Source organism: Oryctolagus cuniculus, chromosome 16, assembly GCF_051225735.1.
Source record: "Oryctolagus cuniculus isolate XC-2025 breed Fujian yellow rabbit chromosome 16, ASM5122573v1, whole genome shotgun sequence".
Taxonomy (NCBI): Eukaryota; Metazoa; Chordata; class Mammalia; order Lagomorpha; family Leporidae; genus Oryctolagus; species Oryctolagus cuniculus.
Genome location: NC_142882.1, coordinates 74,561,246 through 74,584,241, shown reverse-complemented (window position 1 = coordinate 74,584,241; position 22,996 = coordinate 74,561,246). Strand labels below are relative to the sequence as shown.

Sequence of the window (22,996 nt, the reverse complement as noted above, 5' to 3'; positions counted from 1 at the left end):
TAACGGGGAAATAAATTTAACTCTAAACAGGGAAGTGGAGCCAGTGCTGTGGCATAATGGGTAAAGCCACCATGAAGTGCCTGCATCCCATATGGGCGCGGGTTCAAGTCCCGGCTGCCCCACTTCTGACCCAGCTCTCTGCTGTGGCCTGGGGAAGCAAAAGTTGTTGGACAATGTCCTTGGGCTCCTGCACCCATGTAGGAAACCTGGAGGAAGCTCCTGGCTTCAAATCAGGGCAGTTCCAGATGTTGCAGCCATCTGGGGAGTGAACCAGTGGATGGAACACCTCGCTATCTGCCTCTCCTTCTCTGTGTAACTCTTCCAAATAAATAAATAAATCTTTAAAAAAAATAACAGGGAATTTAGGTTTGAATACTTGCTCTGTACCTTACTCGTTACTTTGCCTATGGCCTTGAATATGTCACGTAATCTCTCCTGACCTCAATTCTTGATCTGTAATATGAAAGTGGCAATCTCTGTCCTACTAAAACTTACAAGGTTTCTGTAAAGCTCAACTAAAACAATAAACACACAAGTGGATAAAAACTCTAATGTGCTCAAGTTATAGAAAATGTATTATCATAATATAATGATATCAGGTAGAATGCCGTGTGTGTGTGTGTGTGTGTGTGTGTGTGGTTTGCTCTTTACATGAACATAACTCAGAAAAGCTCATATCAGTGTTTAATAGGTTAACACTGATACTTAAAACAGAAACAAAACTTTTTTTTTTTTTACCCCAGAAGTCATTTTTCCTTGCAAGTGGATTCGGTTTTGGTCCTTTCTTTCTTTGTCCATACACTGTTTGATTCGGAAAAGCTGGCAAAAGCAGGAGGCAGAAGGCAAAATAGCTGTTCCACATTATGGTAGATGGTGAAATCTCATCTGCCTTGTAGAATCTTTAACAGAAAAACCAGTTATAAATGTCTTAGTAAAATACAGTGTTCGCAACATTTTTATTTCAGACCAGCAGAGTTGAAACATTTGCATGTGACTACAGAAAGAGGCTTTCATGAACACTTCTAGGAAAATATTTACATTGAGATTTTACATGTTGTTAATTCAAAGAAATCATGACACCACAACCAAGCATTTATTAGTAAATATTTGTCCCTATTCAAAGAAATGTATTCAAGGAGTCTTAATTTCCCATGATATGATGAGGAGCAGAGAGTAGGGGAGCCAGTTAAAGTTTTTCAGCCATACTCCGTCTGGTGAGGTACGTTCACAGGGTCTGCTTTGTCATTTCCAGATTCTTCAGGGTGAATTCAGATTGCTCTGCGGCCATTCCATTCATTATAACTGATTCTTGACAAACCAGTATTTTGCAGGATTGTAGAGAACCACCTCCATTTTGGTCTTAATGTGGCATGCACAACTTCAAGGAGTTCAGAGAGGAGTCAAAATCAAATCGCCCTCCTGTTCCCATAGAAACCCATTTCTCTTTTCTGCTCTTGTTTTGGAAACTCTGTCTCCAACAGGGTTCCTGGATAGACTGTAGCTGAACATTCCACGAATCAAGAGAGTGTGAGAGCAAAAGCAACAGATTTGCTGAAAAACAACATTGTTCTTCCAGTGTTAGCTGGAAGAACTAATGGGCAGAAAGAGGACTTGAAGCCATGAATCATCCCCTTAGAACTGCACTGCAAAACTACTTGGGTAAATTGACAATGAAAAATCTAATTCTGTATTAAAATCCCCAGTCATCTTCATTAGCCAATATGTCCAGCTACATGCCAAATGATTTTTAAACCCACATACTTCCATGGCAAAAGAATGATGTGTTACTAGCTCAGTCTGTCCAAGAGACAAGGAACAAGAAAGCTCATTTTGAGCCAGTATTCAACCTGGTCTGGAAATGCTTGCCTACTTCAGGAGTTATGGAAAACGGGTCACATTTACCTTCTTTGACATCTTGCCTTTAGGATATGTGAACTGAGAAGTGACAAGCACAATTTCTCCAGGCTCTGAACACAGAATGGAAATACAAGTACTTGTAAAGGCAGTGAGGAGTGAGATGGGAAGACTGACTTCTTTCATGCATGTCAGATGGGTAAACCCAAAAGGAAGCAAAGCTGTTGGGTTGGGGATGGAGAAACAGATGGCTTCATACCACAGTATGCTCCTCAAATACCGCTGTCTAGCAGGAAGTTTATTAAAAGAACTTTGGATCAGTGCGACCAAGCAACTCAGCTGGCAGGCGCATCAAGTGCAATTGGCCAAATGCCAACTGCGCTTCAGGTCAGGTATACTAACATGTGACAACAGCTGGATTAAAAAAGAAGAGGGAAGAAGAAGAAGAAAATGTGCAACGGAAAAGGAACAAATTAAGGACATTCACCCTTAAGGAATTCCTTTAATAACCAAGGAGAATAATACAAAAGATGTACAACTTTAAGTCTGAAGGTTGGTGTAGAGGCAAGGCAATACAGAAAAATACAGCTGCTATTGCATTACAAAGAGAAATGTCCCTTGTATTACATATGACTTTTCTCTTTGGTTGAGTCCATACCATAAGAAACATCCCAGAAATTGGGAGCATTGAATTTCACTAAGAGGAAGAGAGATTTTTTGCACACAAGCAACTCTTCAAAACACAGAGGTGATTTTCATGCTGGATTCTAAGAATCTTCTTAGAATCTTAGAATCTTCTCCTTGGTAGGCTTCATTTATGGCTTTGGAAATACTGGCTTTAAACAGACTTATCTTTCCCCAAAACTAATTACCTGCTCATGTGGTTCTATAGGCATAGAATAATGCAATCATACCCAAACCCCAGCATGTATAATGTTCATTACACAATAATCACAATATCTCATATTTAGTTACTATTTGCTCTGACAATTTTGATCTAACCTACCCAAACCAGTCTTGCCTTTCCATTCTGGTTCCCTATCATAGCTAGAGTACACACTTCTACCTTTCTACTCTTGTTCTCTTTTACTTACTAAAATCTCTTTCTTCTTTATTTGTTTGGCCTCTTGGGAGCTGCTTCATTTCTAATCATTTTTACCACATTTTATTTGCTTCAGTTTTTAATAATTCTAATCTATCTCCCTTTCAGAAGTCACATACAAAGAAAGCAGATTTCAACGCATGAGATTCCATTATTTAAATGAAATAAATGTAATCTCTAGCTTTACTAATGATAACAGCAGAATCAATGACGATCTTTAGCTAAATGCAATATTTTACTTTTTTTGCCTAAAACTTACTTGAGTAAACATCAGGATCAGTGAATCTAAGAGACTTTATATTTAAGAATTTTTCAGAAATAAAATTATCTTCTAGTAGAGTTGTCCAATTTTGTTAAGTGTTTGCATCCCAATTATTTCTTTATGAAGATAAAATGATTGTATAAAGATGTTACTTTAATTGCCAAATTAGTCAAATACCCTATAATTAAAATTGAATAAAATATTATCCCAAATTAAGAAAAAGATCCCAAAGAGTATTAACATCACTACAATACTGTTTAGTAGAATGAAAAATTAAAAATTAATTTCAAAATATTTTTAAAATAAATTTTAAATGTCTATATCTTAGCAATAATTTGTTTCTCTCTAATAACTGATTTACAGTAGTACAGAGGATACAAAGTTTTGACAGCTTTCTTTATATAACAAGTGTGTAAGCCATTTGGTCTTCCCAAATGTTTGAAACAAAGCAGTGATGTCTTACCTTACAATGACCGTCAGGAATTAAAGACAGGTTGCATAAATGTCCACAGCAAAGACTACCACCAGGGATGGAATTAGCTACTTGATATTGCTCTGCTTTGTGGGGTACAAAAATTGTCTTTGCATTTGGATCTTTTGCGATCTTTGATTCATGTTTATTAGGCTAAGTTTAAGCGAGAGTGGTCAGGCATTTGGCCAGGGTGCAAGATCTGGGTGGGAACTGTAAGTAATTTAAAGGAACAGAGTCCTTTCAGAGCAAGTCTGTGTTTTCCAGTCTATTGTCAAAACAACTTGAGAGAATTTTCTACATTTGGAGCATTTCTTGACAATGTGCTTTTGTTTCAGATGCTGTGTCCTTCTCTTCTTATTGCCATATTTCTTTGCTTGGGGTATGCTCTCTAAGATACTGATTCTGAAAGCTCTGTGAAGTTATACACGACACCAAGATCAGATTAAAAATCAATTGTCCAAGACAAGTAACGTGCTGATAACTATGGAAATTGGATGATAAGTACATAGAGAGTCATTGCACTAGGTTTATTTCTTCAGTCTTTGAAACTTTTCATCTAAACAGTTTATGGAAGAGTAGTCTAAACTTGGTCCTGGTTCTGCCCCTGTTTTCCCACTTAGGGAATGAGAGAATAGAATTATTAGGATCCACTGTAATGAGAGGTAGGTTTACAGTGGTCAATTTCTGATATCTCTGTTTCATCGACCTTTTTATATTTTCTACCCTGTGGGTTCAAACCATATTAAGTTGATGTTTATCAAAGCAAAATGTAATTCCAAGAAGCGCCCTGACCCACAGATAATTCACGGTGTAGGAGGGCTTCTCTGTGGACTGCCTCTGAAAGAATAAAAAGGCAGAAAACATTCATGCCATAACTGTTTCAAATCAGCTTTCTTAGGAAGTCATGTTATCATTCATGAATTTCATTAGGAAGCAGCCTCCTCCTCACAGTCATTTACCAGGTTACAGGCACAGTGCTAGGACTCACATACATTCTCTGAATCCTCCATAAACACACCATCCACTTACAGAAGTTGCTACAAGAATAAGTCAAGGTTTTCAGACAGGGAGGCAAAGGAGAGTTCAGAAACTTCCCCATTGTCTATCAAATGCTGGAATGAGACTTTAACTCATCCTCTATCTGACCCTGCACCTCACTTACAACAACTTTTACATCATTACATTGAGCATCCATGTGAATGTTCCTGTTTCCATTCTCTCCCCATCACAAAGCAGTGTTTGAAGTTTCATGGGCTTTACTAACAGAAAAAAAGAAATGGGGGGTGGCATTTAGCACAGCGGTTTAGATGCCACTTGGGACACCTGTATCGCCTTTCAGAATGCCTAGCCTGGAGTCCTGGGTTTGCTTTTGATTCTAGCTTCCTGCCAATGCACTCCCTGGGAGGCAGCCAGTGGTGGCTCAACTAGTTAGGTCCCTGCTATTCAAAGGGAGATTCATATTTAGTTCCTGGCTCCTGGGTTCATCCTGGCCCAGGTGTAACAGGCATTTGGGAAGAGCCAGTGCGATGGAAGCTATCTTTCTCTCTGTCTCTTTCTGCTTTTCAAATTAATAATTTAAAAAAAAAGAAGAAATGGTATCCTCTATCGCTCCCCCTCTTCGTGGAGGAACGACACTAAACCCTGCCTAGGCTTCCTATCCGAGTCACGGCACCATTATGTCGCTCCCCGTCTTCATGGAGGAACGACACTAAACCCTGCCTAGGCTTCATATCCGAGTCACGGCACCATTATGTTGCTCCCCCTCTTCGTGGAGGAACGACACAGGACCCTGCGCTGTTCTTTTGTCTGCTCGGCCCTCCCCGGGTTTGCTGCTGGTTCTTCCCGGGTTGGCTACTGATCCTTCCACCTCCGTGGAAGGGCGGTTCCCCCTAGCCACTTTCCCCACTTCCGCGGGGGAGCGGCACACCGCCGGCCGGCTCTCTCGGGGGCTGCTCAGATGTTCCTCAGGTGTTCCCCTTAGATGTTCCTGGTGCATGTTGTCTCTCTCCTCCTTTATAGTCCTCTTCCGCCAATCCCAACTCAGCTGCCCACATGCCGAGTACGCTGCTCTCCTCCAATCAGGAGCAGGTCCTGCTGTTTATTGGTTGAACTGGAGGCAGCTGTGTAGAAGCTGTTACTCCCTTCTCAGCGCCATATTGTGGGAGAGCAGATGCATAGAATAAGTCTTAATTCCAATAACTTAGTCTAGTCCGAGTTGCTCCCAGTTGCTCCCCACAGATCCCCCTTTCTTTTTATTTTTGGCATTGATACGCGCCTGTCTTCAGTGCCCCGAGGCACACACTATGCTCTGCTTGCTAGAGTTGCCCACAGGTGCTTACAAGCCCTATCAATCAGGCAAACCGAATCCGGGTTCTCTCTTCGCCATGTTGTGAGGAGGTTTTTAGGCGCTGATGCGTGCCTGTGTTCGGTGCCCTGCAGCGCATGCTCTGCTCTGCTAGAACTGCCTGCAGGTGCTTACAAGCCCTAGCAATCAGGCAAACCGAATCCAAGCCCTCTCATTGCCGTCTTGTGGGGAGACTTATTGGTGTTGATAACATGCCTGTCTTCGGTGACCTGCAGCGGGTAAGCTGCTAGCTGCCAGCAGGTGCTTATCGTCTTACTAATCAGGCAGACCGAATCCAAGCTCTCTCATTGCCGTCTTGTGGGGAGGCCTTATTTTTCTCTATTTCTCTATCTCCGGGCATTCCTATTTCTCCTATTTTACTTCTATCTACCAGCATTCCTATTTCTCTCATTTTACTTCTAAACTTCTATTTCTCTTATCCCTGCGGCTTCCTGGCGCCCGCCCCGAGGCTGCTTCTCGGCACCTCGCCTCGCGGCAGCTTCACGGCTCTGCGCGACTTCCCGGCGCCTCGCCCCGCGGTGGCTTCCGGCTCCGCGCGCTCCGCGTTCTCCTTGCCCTTAGCGCCCGCACCACGGCCTTTGCACTAGCCCCACGTTCCCTATCTATTCACGCCCCGCGCGCTCTCTCTGCACGCGGCGGTTTCCGTGAGTCACACAGCCTAGCTCACGTTTCCACCACTGATGTTCAGTCCAAGTTCCCTGGGCTAACCTGGCAAATTCAACCCAGCTCACGTTTCCGCCCCACGGTTTGGCTTCCCGTCCTTTGCTCCCCGGGCTAATCTGACGGATTCCAACCTGGCCCATGCGTCTCCGCCTCTGGTTTAGTTTTTCGCCTTTTGCTCCCCAGGCTGACTTGAAGAATTCCAAGCTAGCTTACGTCTCCGCCTCGGCCTGCCCCCGCGGCTTCATCCTCCCTAACATTTTTCTCTACCCGGTATGTTTCCTAAGTTTTCTTCCAACAATATTCCCCTCTCATTTCTCCTGGCTTCTCCCCACAGTCCGTATCCGAGTCTAAGTTTCTTCTAGGTTTCACTTTCACTTTCAATCCTAACTTCTTTCCCACAGTCTGTATCCGAGTCTATGCCTAGGCTTTCGATAGCTTCTTCCGGCACCTTTTCCGTCCGGCTTTTCCCTAGGCTCTTTGCTAGTCTCTCTCTCCGGTATTTTCCCACTTCTTCCCATTTCTTCCCTCCTAAGTTTCCTATCCGAGTCACGGCACCATTATGTCGCTCCCCCTCTTCGTGGAGGAACGACACTAAACCCTGCCTAGGCTTCCTATCCGAGTCACGGCACCATTATGTCGCTCCCCGTCTTCATGGAGGAACGACACTAAACCCTGCCTAGGCTTCATATCCGAGTCACGGCACCATTATGTTGCTCCCCCTCTTTGTGGAGGAACGACACAGGACCCTGCGCTGTTCTTTTGTCTGCTCGGCCCTCCCCGGGTTTGCTGCTGGTTCTTCCCGGGTTGGCTACTGATCCTTCCACCTCCGTGGAAGGGCGGTCCCCCCTAGCCACTTTCCCCACTTCCGCGGGGGAGCGGCACACCGCCGGCCGGCTCTCTCGGGGGCTGCTCAGATGTTCCTCAGGTGTTCCCCTTAGATGTTCCTGGTGCATGTTGTCTCTCTCCTCCTTTATAGTCCTCTTCCGCCAATCCCAACTCTGCTACCCACACGCCGAGTACGCTGCTCTCCTCCAATCAGGAGCAGGTCCTGCTGTTTATTGGTTGAACTGGAGGCAGCTGTGTAGAAGCTGTTACTCCCTTCTCAGCGCCATATTGTGGGAGAGCAGATGCATAGAATAAATCTTAATTCCAGTAACTTAGTCTAGTCTGAGTTGCTCCCAGTTGCTCCCCACAATCCTCCAGAGGTAACAATAGAATTTTCCAGAAACAACCATATATTTACCTGATAGCCTGCATATTAGTCACACTTTTCACCATATGAGACATGAGTACTAGGGAGTGAGATGTTTTCAGAAGGTCAACATTCTTTTTCCTGGGAACAAATTAACAACACACAGAATAATGGTGCCTGGAAGAAGCAAACAAGTGGTTCCTAGAGAGGAGAAAGGGATTAGAGCCCTCCTGCTTTAGAACTGTTGTGATTGAAGTCAGTGGGGAGTTGGAGTCCTACTGCCATTCCACTCTATCCTAAAATGTCAGAGAAACTCGAACCTGTGTTTTACTTCCTCTCATTCCCAGCTACAACAATCAGCACTAAGTTGACTGGGTAGATGACTTGAAAGAAATTGAGTTCTGTTCATTCATATAAAATAATTAACTTTGTACATAGAAAAAAAAAGTTGATGGTCTATAACACAGTTGGATACACACCAGTCCAAATAAGAGAGCATGGGTGGGTAACTATGATGATGGGGAAAAAGGTAACTTGGAGACCGTGCCCTTCTGACTGTTGTTCTGTAACAAAGTCTTTGTAAAAGAAAGTCTTCATTTTTTACTATTATTAATGTATATGGCCTAAAATAAGCACAAAAAAATCTGTTGAATGAATGATTATCAGAAGTAATATTTAAGTGTTTGTCAATCACCTGAGGACCATGATATAACAGACTGCACCTCTCTAGAGCATTGCTGGTTTGAAAATCTTTTTCCAATTTTTAAAATATTCTCCTGTAGCACAATCTATATTCAATTATTAGTTTTGGTATAAGTGACAAAATCTTCATCTAAGCCCTGATAGTATGTTGGAGTTCTAGGGTCACTTAAAATAAGTCAAAGTCTATTATGACTTATATGAGTGTACTTTAAATAGTTCATGGAATAGTTCATAAAAGTTTATCTTGGTGCAAAAAAAAAAAATTGAAATCTGTACACCTGAGGGGTATTCAAAAGGTTCACTGAAATGTCTATTATGAAAAAATAGGCATGGATTTCAAGAAATTTTGGACCAAAATAAACTTATCTTGCAATTCATGAACTATTTAAAGTCCCCTCATAAACCTAGGAAATTTTATCTGAATGAAGTCACAGCTGCACAAGAGAGGCTGATAACAAACTAATTCAAACTTGCATCAAAATTACCTATCCATGAGGTTGGCATTTGTCCTAGTGGTTAGAATGGCAATTAAGATGCCATGTCCCATATTAGAGTACCTGAGTTCAATTCCCAGTTCCAGCTGCCAATTCCAGTTTCATGTCAACGCAAGCCCTAGGAGACAGCAGACCCAAGTTGCTGGATCCCTGCTACCTATAAGAGATGCTTGGACTGAGTTCTCAGCTCCTGGCTCCAACCCTGGTTTCCCACAACCATCATGGGTATTTAGGGAATGAACCAGCACATAGGAGTGCTCTTTCTCTTTTTCTCTGTCTGTCTCACTCTTCATCTCTATTTCTCTGCCTCTTGACTTTGAAAAGGACCAAGAATAAGGTTTGTGTGATGTTTCACTAGCTTCCCTGCAATGTCAACCATCCCTCACAATGTTGATCCAAAGGAGGAAAATACATTATCAACTGATATAGGAAAGACCATCAAGGCACAAGAAACAAAAGCAAAATGAAACAAATGGGATTATATCAAACTCAGAAGCTTCTGCACATCAAAGGACACAATCAATATAGTGAAGAGACATCCAACAGAATGGGAAAAATATTTGTAAACTACTTATCCAACAAAGAATTAATATTCAGCATATATCAGCAACTTAAAATTCAACAACAAAGAGTCAATTCCATTAAGAAGTGGGCAAAGGACATGAATAGACAGTTCTTAAAAGCAGAAATACAAGTGGCCAATAGATACAGAAAAAATGCCCAATACCACTAGTCACCAGGGAAATGCATATCAAAGCCACAATGGGATAATCTCACTCTTTCAGAATGGCTATAACCCAAAAGAGAGCAACAATTGTTGGTGAGGATGTGGAGAAAGGGAATCCTTCTACACTACTGGTGGGAATGCAAATTGGTGCAGCCATTGTGGAAAACTGTATGGAGATTTCTTAAAAAAAAAAAAAAAAAAAAAAAAAAAAAAAAAAAACAGAAATGGACTTGCCATATGATCCAGCAATCCCACTACTGGGTATAACCAAAAAGCATGAACTCAGAGATAGCTACACCACCATGTTTATAGCAACACTGTTCCCAATAGCCAAAAGGTGTCCATCATCAGATGAATGGATAAAAAAAAAAATGTAGCAAATATACATATATAAAAATCACATTTTCATATGCATATATACAATGAAATATTATTCAGCTATAAAAAAGAATGAAATTCTATCATTTGCAGCAAAAATGGTTGGAGCTGGACAATATCATGTTGTGTGAAATAAGCCAGACACAGAAAGACAAATATCACATTTTCTCCCTTGTATGTGAGAGCTAAAATTCAAGAGAGAAAGAGAAATGCATGTATTAGTTTTACTGCAAATACAGTGATTTGCCAAACTTTGTTTTAAATTTTTGTGAAACAAATTGATAGACATTATATATTACCATAGTTTTAATGATCTTGTGACTATTTTTAAATTTACTTTATATGAACGAAATTGAATGTCTTTTCATTTGATTATTGTTTATAGCCCTCACCTATTTTCCTGCTAGATTATAGTATTTTTACTTTTTTTATTTGTTGAACTCTTTATTTAGTGGAGCCATTCAGCCTTTGACTATAAAGTAAATAAAAACACATTAAATCAAAAAATGATAAATTAATTTGGAAAAATAAAATGTTATAAAAGAAAATAAATATGAAAGCACAAAAGGAAAAAATAACACCAAAATGGTATTGGTTCTATCTATCTGTCAACAAAGGGAAAGAATAAAAGCATTCAAAGGCAATTTTGAGAATGAGAATCATTTAAACAAAGAGTGAATATGCATGTCTATAAAATGACCTATTGGTAATAAAAGGCAGGAAGTATGGCATTACTTAAATCCCTGTTCCCTAACCAAATTCTGATTGAGTTGACCTTTCTACATTCCATCGATTTTTTTTTTTGAAGATTTCTTTTATTTATTTGAAAGAGTTACAGAGGGGGGCTGGCACTGTGGCATAGTAGGTAAAGCTGCCACCTGCAGTGCTGACATCCCATGTGGGCACGGGTTCGAGTCTCACTGCTCCACTTCTGATCCAGCTCTCTGCTATGGCCTGGGAAAGCAGTGGAAGATGGCCCAAGTCCTTGGGCTCCTGCACCCACATGGGAGACCCAGAATAAGCTCCTGGCTCCTGGCTCCTAGCTTTGGATTGGCACAGCTCTGACCATTGCAGCCAACTGGGAGTGAACCAGTAGATGGAGGACCTTTCTTTCTGCCTCTCCTCCTCTATGTAACTCTGACTTTCAAATAAAATAAGTAACTCTTTAAAAAGAAAAGAGTTACAGAGAGAGGTAGAGGCAGAGAGAGAAGAGTCTTCCACCTGCTGGTTCACTATCCAAATTGCCACAAAAGCTGAAGCCAAGTTGATCCAAAGCCAGGAACCAGGAGCTTCTTCCAAGTCTCACATGGGGTGCAGGGGCCCAAGTATTTGGGTCATCTTCCACTGCTTTTCCAGGCCACAGCAGAGAGCTGGATCAGAAGTGGGGCAGCTGGGATATGAACATGTGCCCATATAGGATGCCAGTACAGCAGGCAGAGGTTTAGCCTACTATGCCACGGTGCCGGCCCCCTCTATTTTTTATTACTTAATAGATTAAAATTATTCTAAAATTCTTTATGATAAAGTTATAGAAATATTAGCTCAATTAGCTTTATATTATTTACTCCCTTCTATGTTTTGCTTATTTTTTTCATTTGGTTCCCCATTTGAATAACTGTACCTCATGTGCAACACATAGAACCTTCTAGAGCACGGTGATAACATCAACTCCTTTGTCCCCATATCTTGTTTTGACAGATAGAGTTAGACAGTGAGAGAGAGACACAGAGAGAAAGGTTTTCCTTCTGTTGGTTCACCCCCCAAATGGGCACTACAGCCAGAATGCTACACCGATCCAAAGCCAGGAGCCAGGTGCCTCCTCCTAGTCTCCCACGTGGATGCAGGGCCCAAGCACTTGGGCCATCCTCCACTGCCTTCCCAGGCCACAGCAGAGAGCTGGACTGGAAGAGGAGCAGCCGGGATTAGAACCTGGCACCCATATGGGATGCCGGTGCCACAGGTGGAAGATTAGCCAAGTGAGCCATGGCACCGGCCTCCCAATCTTATATCTATTAAAACATTTCTCTACAATTTTCCTTTAATATTGGTATTTCCTTATTCCATGTTGGTTATTCCTTAGTAGCAGCAATAATTTTATACTCAAAAAATCTGGGTGCTAACTAAAAATATTTACAATTTTCCTAATGACTTTCTGAAAGTGGATTGACCTACTCCAATTATAAGTTTGAACTTCCATGTTTTTGTTAAATTATTCCTTTCAGTCAATGGATAGAACAGTCTTAACTATTTCATGCAGAACCCAACAAAAGACAAAGATCAGATCCATTTACACTTTACTTTTAATGGGGAAAATAAATCCTATTTTTCACTTCCTTGATTTTCCTTTCATGTTTATAACAATGTTGTACTGTTTCTTGGTAAGTTCTTCAATTTGCCTCTAGTTGATATTTCAACATTTCTGGATTGGGGATTAACAATAACATCAAATCTCAGAACTGGAAGCAAACATAAAAATCCCTTTTCTTAATCATTCCATTTAATAGTTGATCAAACAGTGGGCAGGTATTGAGACCCAATGAAAAGTGAAAACACAAGTCAGGGAGGGAATAAAGTGTAGACTATTGGGTGTCAATAGGTCAATTTCCATTGTCCCTACACTCCCCAAGAAGTTGTGGGTCTTTGCATGAGAAACTAGAAGGAAAGGGAGGCTGTATGACCCCTAATTTTTGCTGGAACTGTAGACAGAGGCTTAGCCTTCTATGCCACAGCACCAGCCCAGGGCTAGTGTTTTGAGAAAATTAAATTGACATTATGTTTGGATAATAGCTATCTCTTACAAGGCTTGATTACACAACCCTAATTAAAGTAACAGAATCATCTGATTTTTGCTATATTTAAATTCTATATTTCCTCCTATACAACAATAGTTTATTTCTTCTGTACTCTTAATTTCTGTACTAAGGATAAATCATTCATGGACAAAATTCACAGTGAAAGGTACTTCAAGTGAATTAATATTTTGAATATTTGCATAAGAAAAATATTTTAATACTACTAAACCCTACAAAAGATACTCATTATAATCACTCATTGTTTATACCTAGAACCATAGATTCTGAAATTACACATGTGTAGTTTTTCAATGTAATTAGCTTTGACTTAATCATGTATTTTTATGATAATTGACCAAATTCAGAAATGACAAATATCAACAAATTAGGATAGATCATTGGTCTTTAGGGACTATGGCTTGAAAAAGATATTTGGGCACCATCTTGTGGAGCTTTGTAGAAAGACACAGAGTGACAGTTTATTCAGTATCATTAAAATATTAAAGTTCTCAGTCACTCAGGATGCTGAATGGGTAGAATATAGGCTGCTTTCTATCAGTTTTATGGGTAGAGGAATGAGGTAGTGGAGCAAAGGATTGATAAAATTACTTTTATGTATAAATAAACTCTCTACATCACTTCTGATGAAATCTGAAATTTATTTGCTTAACATATGAACTTACTTTCTACTGTATGTGAGGCACTGGATACAAAACAAACGTCACTTTAACCTATCAAGGAGAGTCAAGTAAAAGACAATGGAAATTTTTACCAGAACGTTTTCAGAAGTCATCAGATTCACTGGCATGGTAGTTTAGACACTACTTGAGACACCTGCATTCTACGGTGAATGGAGGGTCTGGGCTCAAATCCTGGCTACACTCTTCATTCTAGCTTCAAGCTCATGCATACCCTGGGAAGCAGCAGATGATGGCTCAAGTACTTGGGTGTTTGCAACTCAAGAGGAAGACATGGATTGAGTTCTTGGCTCTTAGCTTAGCTCAGCCCTGGTTGTTGCTGGCCTTCACAAAATGAACTAGCAAATAGGATATATTCTCTCTCTCTCTCCTTCCCTCCCTCCCTCCCTTCCCACCTTTCAAATAAATAAAATGTATATTTTTAAAGAGTAATCAAACTCAAACTCTCGGTACTGTTTCCACACTGAATTATTTGGGAGTAAAATGTACTGGTTCTGTCGTGCCCAGATCGTTAGATCCCCGCAGAGAACCCCTGAGAGTCGATCACACCAAACTGCAAAAGCAAGGTTTATTCGGGAGTACAAGCCACGACAGGGACCCCATCCAACCAACCGGCACAGCGGAGGAAGGAGTGAGGCCCCGGTCTTTGTTTGGGAGAGTTTTTAAAGGAAAAAAGGGCTACATCAGCAGGAAAAAAGAGTTACATACAGCACGGGAGCTTTGGGTACAGGGAGTTACAGTGGGGGGCTTACAGCACGGGAGCTTTGGGCCAGGGAATTACTTTGTCTAGCAATCTCTATTGTGCTGTCCTTGGTCTACTGAGCTAACTGTCCCTGGTAAGCTTTGATATCTCTGGAATGCCTGACTACCTGCTTTTACAAGGACCTGGGTCTGCTATGGGAAATGGAGGCTGCTTTTTTTTATTGTTTTAAAATGGAGTCACTTTGGTTCTTCATTTCCCCCTTATTTTTGTACATGTTTGAAAAACCCAATCATGGGTTTTGGACTGACATTTTATAGGTTTTACAAACATTTAAAGGTTTATATTGGGACCGTTGGACCATTAATTGAACGGTGTCCAATCTCTGTTTCATAAACTGTACAAGTTTGTTAGCAATGTAAGGGCCAAACGTTGAAAATCAAAATCAGGAGAACAAGTGGCCCTATGAGTCCTGATAGTAGGGTGGCTTGCAACGGAGAAGAATTGAACCAAGACTTAAACCACCCCTGAGAGGCCTCCTGTTCTCTTTTTCATTTTGCCAGCCCCTCCCTGACTTTAGCCAGCCATGTTATCTTTTATTAGGCCCGAGTGATCGGCGTAAAAGCAGTATTTTTTCCCACAGTGGCGCACAGCCCACTACATCAGTCCCAGAAGTCCAAGAGGTGCAGAGAGATGACGATCCGTCTTCAGAGGAACAATGAGGCACTCTTTGCTGCCATGGGGCGATGTCTTAAGCCGCTGGCTCCTGGGTGGGGAGCCGAGCACATTCCCGTAGTAGCATTTGGTTGACCACCTGGTTGCCGAAGGCCTTGGTTCACTCCATTACCAGCTGTAAACACTTAAACAGACACTGTAGTATAGAGACAGGATGAGAATAAAGCAGATTCCAGCCAAAACTGGGAGAAAAGCCACTCATTAGTGTGGGAGAGGATTATCAGTACACACATGCTGGGAGTATAAACGGCAATCTACTTCAGGGAACAAAGAATTTACAGAAATCCTCAGTGTTTAATTTTTGCTCTACTTTTATACACAGAATAATGACTAGTTATTTGCCGTATATCTTTAACTTTTTAACTTTGTGCATTTACTTTTTCTAAACAAGGCGGAGCTGCTGCTGCTATGTGTAACTGAGACAGTAGTTGATATTTAATAGGAAACACTGCTCACAGACTCACAGAACTGTACTCCCTACTAGCCAAATTTACCTAATAATGAATTATCTTGATAATGGAGAGTAGATACCATATGCACTAATACAGATGTTAAAGTCACAGTTTTAAACAAGGTAATTTACATTTTGAAGTACACTATTTACAGTAATACTGTTTAAGAGATACTACTGCTGCCCCCACAGGATATGTACAGAATGTCTGTATACCACTGACTTTAATAAGCAACAAAATTACAAAGGAATGAGGCCCAGGAGTGTGCCAGACAGGGTCCAGAACAAAGGACAGAGTTGCTATTAGAGGAGTCAAGAAAGGTGTTGTCCAAGTTACAAGTAAGTTTTCTGATTGAGAGGCAAAAAGAACCTGATAAAAGGGGCTTGATAATAACCTGGTGGCTTTAGGCCTTGTAAGTTAAGGGTCCTAGACCTATCTATCTCTTTACATAGGGTACATTTTAAGGGAGGTGTGAACCTCCTTGGGGAAGGCACTCTGTTGACTTTTATTACTTACCTGGCCTGGCAGAGCAGCTGGCCAGGTAAAGGCAGGTGGCATCTCCAACAGGAAATTTACAGCTCTGTCTGCAACTGACCCTACTTGGCCATTCTTTCAACAGTGGTGGTCACTTTGGAGGCTGGGCTGAGTGAAGGGCTTTTCAGCTTAGAGCCAATAGGATCTGTGACTCTGACCTGAAGTCCTTCAATTCCAGGGCAGGTCCATTTCCAGTGATCCAACTCTTGGCTGGCAGAGCTCCCAGGGCTCTTTATAAGCTGACTTCTGCTGAAGCCCAGGCTTACCACATCGAAAGCCACTGCAGTGGACTGGCCCATTGGGTCTCCCTGAGGGCAGATCACTGTACAGAGCTACCTGTAATAGGCCTGCCACCCATCTTTACATTGTTTCTGATGCCCAGCTCTCTCTTCCTCCTGGTTTTTGTTAAATCAGACCAGAGAATGAAAGTCAAGGGCGTGCTCAATCCCACCTCTAATTTTTGTTGCCTAGACTAGAAGTCTAGAGTTATAGGCGTGTTTCTTATGAATATTTAGCTGGGCTGAGTTACTCTGATTTCTGAACATGGTTGACCTTTAACAGAACTGACTTATGTCCTTACCCAAATAGCTATGCAAGGATACTGCCAGATTGTCACTACAAAATCTTACCAGTTACCAGCCATGCTTAAAAAACCTTGCACCACCAGATACGTTACTCTGTGTGGTGTTGCCTGGCAGTGGCTTTAATTTTCTACGCTAGTCTTTAATCCAAGTAATTAAGTAATCTCACAAGGAATAATCATATATGGCAATAGGGTCAAAAAGGTAGGGCAGTTCTTCCATGCACAAACATTTTAAGAGTAATATCAATGAAAATTTAGCAAATAGATTTAATTATTAGACAACAACTTAGGAAAACACCTACCAGAAGGTCCAATGTCCTTTACAAATGTTAAGAAACATCTCTTAAATACCCAACATGGTATAGCTTATTTAACCAGCAAATTTAAGCACAAGTATATAAAATGTTTCCAGTTTTTTTTTTTTTTTAACAAGTTTATAGAGATTTAGGTTACACAAATTTTCAATTAACTTCAGCTGTTTAAACTTACGGGAAACATTTTGTTACAGATTACAATATAATCAAGCTCTATAGCAATATGAACACTTGAGATAACTTTCTTGTATACATAACATTTAGTTCAGCAGAGACATTAGAAAAACATACATAAATGATACAGAGGAGTTGATTTAAAGGCTAACCACATTTAGATAGATGCATTTAGTTTCACAGCAAACTACAGGGTTACATACATCAGAATAAAGCAGTTTCAATAATAGTTGTTAAAATCTTTAACCTTTTTTATAGATCACCAATTGATTTGAATTACTTTATGATCTTAGTAACCTCAGTTAACTATACTTTTTTCCCAGTTGGTACCTGTAATACATTATTGGCTTTATCAGTTTACAGAGTCATCCCAAAGTACTGAATACAATAGATGTAGCTGGAAAAAGTCCATTGCAACCCATAGGAGGACAGTTAAACACAGAACCAACAGTAACCAACAAGAGACACTTGTTTACTTTATATAGCATTTTGAAAGCACCTGTAGGATTTTATAAGGCACACTTAACTCTTTTAGACCTCTGGGGCCCCTTCACCAAGATGACCATTATGTTTAGTAACACTGGATTACCAGACTTCATAATTTTCAGACATTTGTATTAATACCATTTTATATCATGACATAATACAGACCAAATTTGATCATTGTTACAGGGTTATTATTTAAAGGTTTGAAAATAAGCACATATTTAAATAACCCATAGCTCTTAATAAAAACTCAGTTGTTTTTAAACAATTAGAATTTAACAGAGATATCAAGAGAACATAATAGATTAACTTATTGCTCTAACAGAGTCAGTAATAGTTTTTCTGTCTAAAAATTTTTTATAACTTTTTGTGACTTTTACATACCCTCTTTAACTTATTTGAAACATATTTTTATAGTTGTGATTTTTTTATCTGTCAAGACAACATTTTTAAACAAGGTAACACATTAAATTTCAGCATCAATTACTTTTAAGTGATGAACTATTTTTATATGGACAATTTATGAAAACACGTTAGCAAATTTTAGTAGTTTTTCTATAGAACATAAGGTGTTGAAAGTACCAAAGTTTACATTTAGACACTTATCTCATTTGTCTTTACCCAATTTAAATTAGCAGTTACACCTAAATGACTTAAGATCCTGATATTATATATCTCTATCTGAATTTTATTAAAATTAAAATTATATTTATCTAAAACAAGTGTTAATTACTTATTACGGTTTCATTGAGTACTGACCACCCAGAAATTTGTTAAAACAAATTGTAAAATAAGTTCAGCAAGTTACAAAGCAGTATCTTCTGGCTTGCACGAGATAAAACAGAAGAGCCATCAGAAGGGTGGGATACCCGATTTGTTTCATTGATAAGACAGGGAGAGTAGACTTTGGAGCAGACCTGGTTCTAAGGTAAAGTTCAAATTCTGAGATAAGACAAGGGGGAGGAGAGTTACCCAGGCCACGCCAGTCTCTAAGGCCAAATTCGAATTTTGCGCCAATCTTGCGCACAGCACCGCTGCTTTGAGATCCGCCAGTAGCGCCTGGTGATAGACATGGAGTCTCTCCTTTACAGAAATTAACCCAATTGTAATTGTCCTTTTTAACATTTACATTGTTCCAACACGCCAGAGGCTGTTCACCTTGGAGACCTGCTGCAGATATGGGTACGGCCCGCCGCAAGATTTACACCCTCTTTCCCAGACTTTTAAGGGCCAGCGAGAGCTCACCTGACGCCGCTGCCAGCCCCCCTGGGCTCCCGCTGGCTTCTCAGCGCTTCATTGAATTTCTTTACTTTGACATATAGAGCATTGGGCAGAAATCACATCGCATCCACACACCCCACGGGCCCTCATGTTGCTTTAACAGTTGGCTTCCCCTGGTCCTCACCAGTTCTGTCGGCTGCTAGGCGCCGGCCAAGGCGAGCCGCTGCGCGGAACAGCAGCCACAGAGGCGGGCCCGACGTGAGGGGGAGGGGCCGCATGCCCGCACAGCACCTCAGGGGGGGGGTGTCTCCTTGCACCCCGACCCCGGGAGCGCCGCGTGCACACGCACATGCCGTGCCTGCCAGGCTCCCCGAAGGCGGCTGCAACTCCCGTCACAGCTGTGGCTATCCATGGGAAGGGCCCAGAGTCCCTACCACCTGCTCCCCGGGTGCTGGGGGGGGCATTGTCCAGCCACGGCGCGTGCCCAACTCTGCTTTGCGTTCCATCCCGACTGACCCAACCCTTAACCTACATTATCATGAACCACTTTTTTTTACATTTTTTCACTGTGCAAGAGTTAGATTCAGTGGAGAGGATGTAGTTGTAGTCGCCCCCATGTTCTGTCCAGTAAAGTCAGTTGTCAACAGAAATAACACAAACACCACTTAACAAAAAGGCGAACAAACATGGGGCCTGCACAGAATTTCCGCAGACAGATTCAGGTGGTCATATTAGAGAAGGTCTCCACTGCTCTGAGGGCAAACCTCCAGGAATCTGAAGGAGACCAAAGACCTTACGGATGGGACGAGAACTCTGCAACAGTCCCTCTTCTCTTCGTCCCCAGACACAGATTGGACCTCCCCAGGTCCCAGCCAAGGAATCGGGACATCTCCCATTTCCTCCAGGGTGTGCCCTGCAAGCACGTCCGCTCGGGCAGTGACCCTCCACAGATTCAGAATACAGATGCAACGGCGGCCAATGCTACAGATTCAGACTTAGACACAGTTAAACAACGAACAAATAGACTAACAAACTCACCCAGTTGACTGGAGCAATCCTTCGGGGTCAAGGTCACTGGGGGGCTTTTGGGGATCACAATCCCAGACGAGCCCCCAAATTACGTTGTGCCCAGATTGTTAGATCCCCGCAGAGACCCCCTGAGAGTTGATCACACCAAACTGCAAAAGCAAGGTTTATTCGGGAGTACAAGCCACGACAGGAACCCCATCCAACCAACCGGCACAGAGGAGGAAGGAGTGAGGCCCCAGTCTTTGTTTGGGAGAGTTTTTAAAGGAAAAAAGGGCTACATCAGCAGAAAAAAAAGAGTTACATACAGCACGGGAGCTTTGGGCCCAGGGAATTACTTTGTTTAGCAATCTCTACTGTGCTGTCCTTGGTCTACCAAACTAGCTGTCCCTGGTAAGCTTTGATATCTCCAGAATGCCTGAATGCCTGCTTTTACAAGGACTCGGGTCTGCTATGGGAAACGGAGGCTGCTTTTTTTTATTGTTTTAAAATGGAGTCACTTTGGTTCTTCAGTACCTATAATTTACTTTGAACTGCATCATTAAATAAAGGGAAATGGATAAAGGGGTGGGGAGATGGATAGATATGTGATAAAGCAAACCTGCAAAGCCAGCATCCCATACAGGTGCCGGTTTTAGTCCTGGCTGCTCCACTTCCGATCCAGCTCTCTGCTATGGCCTGGGAAAGAAGTGGAAGATGGCCCAAGTGCTTGGGCTCCTGCACGCACATGGGAGACCTGGCAGAAGCTCCTGGCTTCCCGCTGGCTCAGCCCTGACTGTTGAGGCCATCTAGGGACTGAAGTCGTGGATGGAAGATCGCTCTCTCTGTCCTGGCTTTGGCCCAGCCCAGTCCCTGCCATTGCAGCCATCTGGGGAGTGAATTTACAGATGGAACTTCTCTGTCTCTTTCCCTCTAACTCTGCCTTTCAAATAAATAAAATCTTTTTTTTTTAATTTATTTATTTATTTATTTTTTTTTTTTGACAGGCAGAGTGGACAGTGAGAGAGAGAGACAGAGAGAAAGGTCTTCCTTTGCCGTTGGTTCACCCTCCAATGGCCGCCGCGGCCGGCGCGCTGCGGCCGGCGCACCGCGCTGATCCGATGGCAGGAGCCAGGAGCCAGGTGCTTTTCCTGGTCTCCCATGGGGTGCAGGGCCCAAGCACCTGGGCCATCCTCCACTGCACTCCCTGGCCACAGCAGAGAGCTGGTCTGGAAGAGGGGCAACCGGGACAGAATCCGGCGCCCCAACGGGGACTAGAACCCGGTGTGCCGGTGCTGCTAGGCGGAGGATTAGCCTAGTGAGCCGCGGCGCCGGCAATAAAATCTTTTTAAAAATTGTGGAATCTACTAGGTGAGGAGTGGGTTTGGTATATAAATCTGTCAATTTTTCTTAATGTTTACAAATTTTTATAACAAAATGTTAGGCCAGAAAAAAAAGATAGCAATATAGTGTGAAAATATCCTTAAAAGTGACCTGGAAAGAGGCACCCTACAGACTGATACACAAGGAGAAAGCATAGGGAGCACAGGATAAGCAGGGGGTCTTTTATTCCATATTAAAGTCTGCAGACTTTATCTTGAAAGCTATGAAGAGCTACTGGACAACTTTTTTTTTTTTTTAGTCTGGACTGGGCTTTATTTTCAGAACACAGAGAAATGGAAGTAAAGACCCAACAGTGGTCTGGAAGGTGACGCGACGGATCCCGGCGTGCGGGGGCGCAACGTCAAAATAAAATCCACCGTGGGTCCATCGTCATGAGGGAGGGGCCGGCCCTGGGCCGTGCTACTGGACAATTTTAAGCAGAGGTGGGGGAAGTGACACTAACACATTTTCATTTTAGCAAAATCACTCTGTAGCTGTATGAAGAATTAATTGCAGGAAAACAAGCCTGCAAGCTGAGACCTATTAGGAAACTATTACTGTAACACAAGTGAGAGACAAAGCTCTCAAGTCCCAGCTGTGGGAATGGAAAGAAGTGAACAATTCTAATATTTAGGAAGAAGAGTTGAAGAACATAGCAGCTTCCAGACCCAGAAAAGTGGAAGAAATAAAAGGAAAAGACAATAACCAGTGAGAAGTAACAACTGGCCTTCAGGAAAAAATTATATACATGCACATATCTATATATCTAATATAATGCACCTAAGTTGATTATACTGATGCAAAGGATATGTAGTATGCAATTTATAAATAACAACCAGGCCGGCACCATGGCTCACTAGGCTAATCCTCCACCTGCGGCGCTGGCCCCCGGGGTTCTAGTCCCGGTCGCTCCTCTTCCAGTCCAGTTCTCTGCTGTGGCCTGGGAAGGCAGTGGAGGATGGCCCAGGTCCTTGGGCCCTGCACCCCCATGGGAGACCAGGAGGAAGCAACTGGATCCTGGCTTCGGATTGGCGCAGCCACTAGGGGGGTGAACCAATGGAAAAAGGAAGACCTTTTTCCTCTCTGTCTCTCTCTCTCTCTCACTGTCCAACTCTGCCTGTCAAATAAATAAATAAATAAAAACCAAATAGACAATATTCTTTATTATAAATTCCATACAGCAAATTGATTCTTACAGAATGCTTTCAGTTGACTTTTCACCAGATTCTTGCATTCTTGGCCAACCTACAGTTGCAATCTGTGGTTACAAGGGATGAGTGATTATGGTTCCAACAGGAATGGTGATTGACATTTTCAATTTCTTTAAGATAAAAGTGAAACAGAGCCAACAATGACTTAGAATGGAATACAAGGTGACTGAATAGTGAGAGGCTACACTGACCTCAGCTACAGAAAGATACCAGGGAAACAAAGGAAGAGCACACTCCTGGGGATGCGTCGAGAGAATTCTTCAATGGAAGATGGACAGTACACAATACAAACTCTGCGGAGCCGTAAGGGGCATGAAGAGACACATCACCACAAACCACCTCTGCATGTGCGAGGTTGGCTCTACGCTGGGAAGCGCCATCTTCCCAGGGCAAGGGGAGAGGAGGTTGCCATAGCTCCCAGCACTGGAGCTTGGGCAAAGGAAGAACTCCACAGTCCCCACTAGCTTAGAGTCCCACCTGGGGAGCTGGTGGGGGTT

The 22,996-nt window shown here is 42.1% G+C and overlaps 1 protein-coding gene across 2 annotated transcripts in view; it reads right to left on the bottom strand.

Moving 5' to 3' along the window:
* Nucleotides 1–20,076, bottom strand: part of COL28A1 (collagen type XXVIII alpha 1 chain) — a 193,842-nt gene extending 173,766 nt beyond the window's left edge. The window contains exons 1-2 of one of the 2 annotated variants that reach the window (XM_008261700.5): nt 19,939–20,076; nt 739–899 (exon numbers count right to left, since the gene is read on the bottom strand). In XM_008261700.5, coding sequence (XP_008259922.4) covers nt 739–862 — 124 coding nt within the window. In that variant the 5' untranslated portion in view covers nt 863–899; nt 19,939–20,076. Of the gene's footprint in view, nt 1–738; nt 900–3,681; nt 3,964–19,938 lie in introns of those variants that run through there. The other variant, XM_051852947.3, reaches the window with a different exon arrangement.
* Nucleotides 20,077–22,996: the final 2,920 nt, after the last annotated feature.